General features: G+C 37.6%; 1 protein-coding gene across 2 annotated transcripts in view; it reads right to left on the bottom strand.

The window, feature by feature from the left end:
• Window positions 1-8,339, bottom strand: part of asic1c (acid-sensing (proton-gated) ion channel 1c) — a 99,828-nt gene that overhangs the window by 37,092 nt on the left and 54,397 nt on the right. The window contains exon 1 of one of the 2 annotated variants that reach the window (XM_055032806.1): window positions 4,530-5,138. The exons of the other annotated variant lie outside the window; for it this stretch is intronic. Coding sequence (XP_054888781.1) covers window positions 4,530-5,054 — 525 coding nt within the window. The 5' untranslated portion in view covers window positions 5,055-5,138. Of the gene's footprint in view, window positions 1-4,529; window positions 5,139-8,339 lie in introns of those variants that run through there. 2 annotated transcript variants of the gene reach the window in all.

The following is an 8,339-nucleotide window of genomic DNA, read 5'->3' as shown; positions in this document are numbered from 1 at the left end:
ATAATGCAATTGAAAATGGTTTTCAAATTTTTTTATGAATAAAACCTAAGTGAAATATGTGGCATATATTTCCATAAAGCCTCATTTACTCTAATAGTCCTAAATAAAATACCAAATTACCAACTGCCTTCAGATGTTATCTTATTAGTCCTTATGTAATCTAAAGTTGGGGAAAAAGGTGAAAGCAGAGTAAGATTATGATGCAATATCTCAACACATTGAAGAGGGGTGGCAGATTATGGGGGTGTTATTTTGAGCACAGTCAGTTCATGAAAATGTAGTTATAGCTAAAGTAAGGAAAAGGACAAGTTTGGTGATAACAAAATGTCAAATGTTTTCAGATTTAATTGAACTGTTTGGACTACTGCGAAAAGAGACGAGGTACCGGCCTTTTTTTCCCTTTTTTTTAAAGATCAGATAGCAAACAACCCCCACATATAACCACTGAAATATTTTGTAAATGTGACTGTGTGGTTTACCCGAATAATTTTTCCCTAAATTCTGATTATAATCAATGATCTTGTTCAAACCTCCTATCAGAAAGAGACATGCGATCTATAACATCACATAATAGCTCTATTGGTTTTGGACATAGCAGTACTTGTGTCCAGTGTCTCCACCTAACAAGCTAATTAACTTAAGAGGTTCTGTCAACTGGCACCTTTAATGTCTGCCTCTGGTAGTATCTGCTGCCTGATGTGCAAGTCAGCAAAAAGCATTCTCACACGGCGAACCTGCAATGAATTCCTTCAGTATTCCTCTTCAGCATCATTGATCACACTGCCAATGCTGCACTTACTGTAACTGTGACTCCCACACTGGGCTTTACTGACACTGAGTAATGGTAGAAACACATTAGATATTTGTTATCTGGTCTGTCATCCAGGCTTACTGCCTCGGATTTGTTTATTTCATCATTTGCACTGTGGACATTCACTTTATCCTCACTCTCTCTCTTTACGTGCTCCAGGCAGCTCTGTAATTTCGTGCTACTTCACACAGCTCTCCTCTTCATCTCCTCTAATACTTCCAGTTGTGCATCCCGGTGTTGGCTTGACTCCAGAGCAAGTCTGAATCACAATGATGCTCCTGCGCTCAGTCCCAGTCCCACCTCAATCTAAGCACAGCACAGCCTCCATTTCTGTTTACTCCCTTCCTTGCTCTGTTTCCATTTTGTTTTAGCGCTCTCCTTTTTTTAACCTTCTTCCATCCTGTATCTCCCACACTGCGTATTTTCTGTCTTTCTCTGCAGCTGAACTGATTGGGTCTGACACTCAAACTTCACTTCCGCTATCTTTTTTCCTACCTTTCTCTTTGTTTGACCTCCAAGCTAACTTCCTCCTCCAAACTATACTGCAGTGCATTAAATAAAACACCACATGCTTTTTGAGACTAGAAACAAGGCCTAAAGTGTTATTAAAAGCGTTCTTAAGTCAAAGGTCTTTAGTTTCCACTGGATCTAATGCATTGACAGGAAGTCTAGTCACAACATAGAAGATGAATAGTAATAGGATAAATGTTCAAGAATGTCTCTGCAGTGGCATAAGCCTGCTAAAGTGCTGAGCTGCTGATCGATTTAAATGATATTACAGTGACTTCAGTATGCTTCCCGCATACACATGCAGGAGATTATTTATTTAGTCAGAGTTGGTGTTGCAAGTTTAATCCGCAGTATCAGTTTAGGGTGTTTTTACAGATCTCAGAGTCTTCAGTGCTAATGAGGTCATCAATCAGACATCAACTCAAAGACTGTATTGAAAGCACCAAGAAGGATGCATGAAAATTATTTAACAGAGAAACAATCTCTCCTATAAGAAAGGCATATGCTTTTATAGCTGTACATGCATTTAGAAATGTGTTTCTCTTTGTTAGGCTGTATGCAAAAATACATCCACACAGCTTCTCGGAAAAGCACAGACAAATACTTGAAGAAGTTTGCAGTAAATAAGTAGCTTGGTTTGAAATATGATGAAAGTGATCTATCAATGCCACAGTTCATGGGGCTCTGACTTCACCGTAAATCCTCCCTCCCCGTTCTGACATCAGTTTCTTCACAAATAAATTCTACACGAATGCACTAAAACTGAGCTCAACTGTTCAAACTTTTGATCTTTAACAGCGTAAGCAGGACTGGTGCCCTGTAGCCTTGTAAACATATTCAATACACTTCAAATTTTCCACAATTTGTGACGCAACATTTACAAATGCCCATGTATTTTAAAAAAGATTTTATGTGATTCACCAACACAAGATTGCGCATAACTGAATCTGAAAGGAAAGCTGTCAAGGTTGTCAAAATGCGTCACTTATTTTAATCTGAAAGTCGTGTATTTCTATTCAACCAGCCTGAGTCAATACATTTTCTTTCCAACCTTTGCTGCAGCTACAGCTTAAGATCTAACATGTATGTCTCTACCAGTTTTGCACATTCCTTTTCATGAAATTGCTAAAGCTTGGTCAGATTTGGTGGAGAGCATCTATGAACACCAGTCTTGAAGGTCTTGAACACAAGACCTTGTCAGACTTACTCTGTTGAACATAAGTATGGGTTAATGGTGCGATTCTAATCCTTCATACTTTGGTCTAAACCATTCTGACCAGAAGTTTAGGTCAGAATTGTTGGACGGTGAATCTCTGCCTTGGTCTCAAGTTTTGATCAAATATGGAAAAATTCAAGGGGGGTAAATACTTTTGCAAGCACATATTCTCATGGAAACACTGACGTTTGTCTGAAATCTATTGAAGACTGACTCTGCAGCATTTTAGCAAGGAACTCTTCTTTCAGATACAGTGAACTGACAAATACCATACAAAATAACCCCAAGCCAGGATTTGAAACCCAGAACCTTAATGCAATACGGCAAAAGTACTGCCAGATGTGCAGCTGTGTGATCCTTACCCACACTGTCAGTTTCATATTCTAAAGCTATTAAAACAAAAATAATCCATGATAATCTGTTAAAGTAGTTTGTGTTGTGATTTCTATTAGCTAGTTTAGCATAAAAAAAGTGATTTAAAGAGGGAAAGGATAACAGGGTATCACTGCAGATAAATCCACAGGAGAAGTGATTTGATGAATACATTTCTGTGAACTAATTTAGATATTTTCCAGACCTTCCGAAAGTCATGGTGCAGCGATAATGCTGAAGTCTATGATGGCTATAATCTCTGTTCAGTGCCATCTCTGAGCCTCCCACATTAAAATCAGCAGACTGAGGAAGTCGAGGAGGGGGAATTCAGGCAGCTACATAAATCTTTAATTAGGCCCCTCTATACTTAGGCCCCCAGTGCATCTCGAATTTCCGACATTTATCTGAAAATTGCCCTTTAAATGTGATGATGTGAAAAAAACCAAGGTCACAGTACTGACCACAGCCATATCAAAATCTGCTGTTTTGTTTTTAGGCTGATGACTCAGATCTGTGCACTTGTTACAAAAGTGAAGCTCTTCTAAACGCCTCAGGTTGGCTGCAAGCACATAAACCAAATCTCAGATTTCAATATTAACCATTGTCTCCACAAATACCGTCCCCGTCACTTTTCCGTGTAGAAGTAATTAATACATATCATACACCTCTGAAATGATTCAGATTTAATCACTGAAATATGTTGGAATAGAATTCTGACCATGTCCCTTTGTAGCAGGAGATTAAATTCCATCTGCTTTTTTCTTATATGATTTTATCTCCTCACTAAATCGTTTAAAAAGTGACTAATATTCAAAAATAGCACCTTTCACAATGCCAGCAATATTTCTTGAATTTACATGCTTTTCTCTTTATCAAATAACAACACATTTGCATATTTACTGCCGTTAGTGTGGCAAAGTAAGTTTTTCTTTTCTGTATTAACAAAGGAAAACAATAATGTGCTGAAAACACTGCTGGGCTTGAAAACAGCATATGTTTGCTTCATAATGCATGATGTCAACAGAGAATTGCAGCACCATATGGCACCTCAGCAGCTCACATAGTTCTAAGGATACTTTTAAGAAAACTAACTAAAGTTTTATGGTTCAAGGAAAAAAAACACGTTGCCAGAATTCACACAATGAAGAACTGGGCAAAATGTGATGCTTGGTATCACATTTAGGAAGCATTTTCCTGCTTTCATCATAATAAGGAACTAAATATTTAGTACTCTTTAGAATCTTTACTGGTCTAAAATCTCTGAGCTTAATGCTCGCCCTAAATTCAAACTGTTGTTCCAAAACACACCATTAAACACTTTGACATTGGTGCTATTGTAGATTTAAAAAAAAGCACTGAAGAAGGATCAGCTACATTTTGTCAAATATTGCTTTTAATTTAATATTAGTTTATCTTTAAATGCAAAATTTGAAACCAATTACCTTTTTCTAAATGTCTTTAATAAACATTTATGTGAGTAATCTGCTCATAGCATATTTTAGAATATTTTTTCAAAGCTTTTTCAGACTTTAGCAGCATATTGATCTGGAAATCCATGCTCTTTGAGGTGCTTTATGATAATTAATTTTAGGCCGATTCCACAAAGGGATCCGTACATACCGTCGTGAAGTTCTCCGGACCACAATCCTTGCCTCTATATTTGCAGTCCAGCAACATTTCTTCTATGTCGTGGCTTGTCCGTTTTACAAAATCCAACATGTCAAAGCTTTTCGTGGGGAAAAATTGACTGTTGTCTGTTGGTTGCCCCAAAACAGCCATGAAATCATCAAAGTCCCCCTGTTCCACACCGAGCAGCCCGGCCATCCAGAATACATCATTTCTTGAAATCTTGGACTTACGAAAGCTGTTGTAGTTGCACATGGTGATGGCCGGGAAATACATGAGAGGACTGTCCATTTCATCCAGAATGGTGACATAGGGATACTGATAATACTCAATCACACGGTCCACGACTTGGAGGAGGAAGATGGAAAGAGAGGAACAAAATGCAGCAGCCCAAAGCAATCGCCGAAAAGTCACTCCACCGGGCAAGAAGATGTGGCTCAGGCCATGGAGGGTACAGTTGGCCCCAAACACAGTGATATCTGATGGTGGACGTGGTGCTTCTTCTTCTTGAGCCCCCATTTTCTGCAAGTTTCTAGGATAGAGGTCTACTGTATGTGACACCTGAATTTTCCCTTTGCGGGACAATAAAGGCTGTTTTTTTCTATTCTGTTCTATTTAGTTTTGGCTGATGTACAGCTATACTGAAGAGTAAGGTTACCAGTGCGGTTCACTTAAACTGAATGCTCAAGTGAGGTTGCGCAGGCTAGGGTCTGGTTTCCAGCTTTGCGCTCTAGGGAGGGGAATGGGTTGGATTTCCAGAGCAGGGAGGCAGTGACATAAAGACAATCCTAGCTGAGATGTTGGAGGGCACTCTAATTTCAACCTAGAGATTTTATTTCATCTAAGAAGTAAGACCTCATCCAACAGCAGGAAGTGGTAAATCAATCCCAGGGTGATACAGCAAAAAGCATTTTCAGTCTTCGGCTCACTTCTGGGAATAATCCTTTGGCATTAAGACAATCTTTATTATGAAATGAAGTGACTATCAAAAGTATTCACACTACTGGAACAATTTTAAATGTTTTCATATTACAGTCACAAGCGCCTAAACTTTTGAGGTATATTTTGAAATAGATCAACATAAAGCAGTTGCATGACTGTGAAGTGGAAGAGAAATAATATGTGGTTTTCAAAATTCTGTCTGAATAAAAGTCTGTGTTGCAAGCATGAGCGTATAGCCTTTCACCTCCATTTCCACAAAACTAAGCCTTTTATAACCACCTGCATTCAGAAGTCACCTAATTAGTGCACAGACTGAACCTGTGTGTATTTTAATGTCAGTATAAATCCAGCTGCTCTGTTAAGGTTTCAGAGGTTTGCTTGACAACAAATAGCCTCATGAAAACCAAGGAACACAGCACACAGTTTAGGCACAAAGTGAAAATCCTCTCTTTGTATGAGACTAAAATGTGACTTTTTTGCCATTACACAAAACATCTGTTGAAAACTAATAGCCTTAAATCATGCAATTCTTTGAAATAATGTTGGGTGAGTGCTGTTGTGCCGAAGCTTTTCTTCTATAGTACAGAGAAGCTGGTCAAGGACAATGGAAAGATGAATGGAGATAAATGCAAGACAGGCCAAGAAGAACATTTGTAAGAGGCTGTGCATTGCTGAACTACCAAGTCAAAGATTCATAAACAAGAAGATCTAATGTCTACGAATGAAATAATGAACATGTGACCTAAACAACTCACAGGAGACAGCGCATATGTGTGATGAGGAAGCAAAGGAAATTATCTACTTTCACAGCAAAAGAAATGGAAAAATTTTATAGGTGCAAAACTTCAGAAATTATGGATTATTACATTTAGTTGGAACGAATGACCCAGTGCTCTACATTTATCTCTTGTTAGTCAATAAGAAACTGTAACTAACAGTCACACAGTGTTTTTGGAAAACACCCTGTTTTCCAAAAACACTAACTCATGTTGTAGTGAAATGCCAGAAATGCCACTTAGATTTTGTCCTGAAACAGCCGGCAATAGGACACAAACCTGGCAGCCTTTGGAGTTACAGACTGACAGCATAACTCATTAGTTGGGCCATTGTCCCAATTTGTGGATTTTTTTATATGAGTCAAGACACACAGTTTGACTGGCTGTGGTACAAAAAAGAGCATATTAAAACTAACACTAAATTTTATCAATACATTGCAGTTTTCTTTCCAGATAGTGTAAATTAGATGTTCTGAGTAATGTGCTAGTGAAAGGAATTAGTACTTCTCTGTGAACTAAAAAATGACAGAGAAGAAGCATAGACTGCATTAAAATATGTCAATATTACTGATACACAGGACAAAGAAGATGGAAGTGTAATTTGGTGTTAGAGGCAAGATTTTAAATACATAAATATAAGAAATCTAAAATTGAAGCTGAAAACATTGCAAACCCTTTCTAGTCCAAGTTACCAAGAGGTATAGATAGCATAGTTATTTTCCAGTAGTTTGTGTTACAGAGTTATCTTGGCAATCTCCATCAGAAGGTCCCAGAGAAGAAAAAACAAAAACGCCCTGGCCCAACTGGGAAAAATACAGCATCCTGTTCAAGGACACAGCATTTATCTTAGCTTTTCTTCCACATGTAGAGAAGTCTTCTCAAGTGGTTCCAAAATCAAGAGCTAAAAGGTTCCAAGTTTGTAAATGCCGAGAGGATGTATTTATGAGGCAGAACTTTACACATCAATAAGCTTTAATGTGATAACGAACACATATGCAAATAGGCTCATTAAAATGCAAGGTCAGAACAGAGCGTTGGCAATAATTTGAAGATGTTTTAAATCTCATATCCCAGAACTTCATAGTTGAGCTCCTGAAATGTATGCAGATTTTTTTAACCATACTACAGCTTTAAATAAACATGTGGGGGTAAATTGTTGTGCAAAAACTAATTTGGCTGAGCTGCTGTCATGACGCTTCCTATGTTGTTGTGGAGACTTGGGCTCGAAATTATTCAAGCACCTGGCAGATTAAGTTTCAACATTATATCATTTAAATAAAAATATTAAACTAAAACAAAACAATAATAAAAATGAAACTTCTGTTACAAGATTTTATTCAAAACAATAAAGTGATTTCAAAAAGGCATTCATGTCACAAGCATAAAAATTATGTGAATGTGCACATCTCCAACATTTCATCTAGTACTGGTAAAACACTTGCAAATAAATCTTTTTGGTTACCATCAGTCTACCTCATTAAACTCCAAATTGATGTTAAAAACATGAACTGTGGAATATAAGTTAAATCATTTTGTGGCTGGGCAACATTAGAAACACCAATAAGAATTTTAACTGTTGCCATCCATCTACAGCTGTAGTTTCACTTCATGAAACAGGATTTTTTTATTATGCTAATCAGATTCCAGAGCCTTAGTGAATGTTGACTGCAGCTGCTTTCTCTTATGGCGTGCAGGAAATGGGCAACATCTAATGAGGAAATTCAATATCCACATCCAGTATTGACCCTAACACATGAGAATCCTCAATAAAATTTTCAGAGAAAAAGGGAAGATGAAATAGCTGGTGTTTGCACAACAGTGATGTTAACTCGAGATTTGCTTCAGCATCAGAATAGTTTTATAGGACACAAGTATCTTTGGGCTTCATGATAATGGCAACACCCCTCAGTTTGATTTAATGTTAAAGTCCAGGTTGACGATTATTCATCTGGCTCAAGAAAAGAACGTCATACAGCTGCCAAAGTAATTGCACTAAGCACAAAAGGCAGTAAAGCTTCACTGTCGGCACTTCAAAGACCTTTCAAAAATTAATTTCTGTCCCTCTAAGATAGAAATTAGCTCTAAG

Source organism: Poeciliopsis prolifica, unplaced genomic scaffold, assembly GCF_027474105.1.
Source record: "Poeciliopsis prolifica strain line A6 unplaced genomic scaffold, Auburn_PproV2 SCAFFOLD008, whole genome shotgun sequence".
Lineage (NCBI taxonomy): Eukaryota > Metazoa > Chordata > Actinopteri > Cyprinodontiformes > Poeciliidae > Poeciliopsis > Poeciliopsis prolifica.
This window is presented reverse-complemented; position numbering and strand designations above follow the sequence as displayed.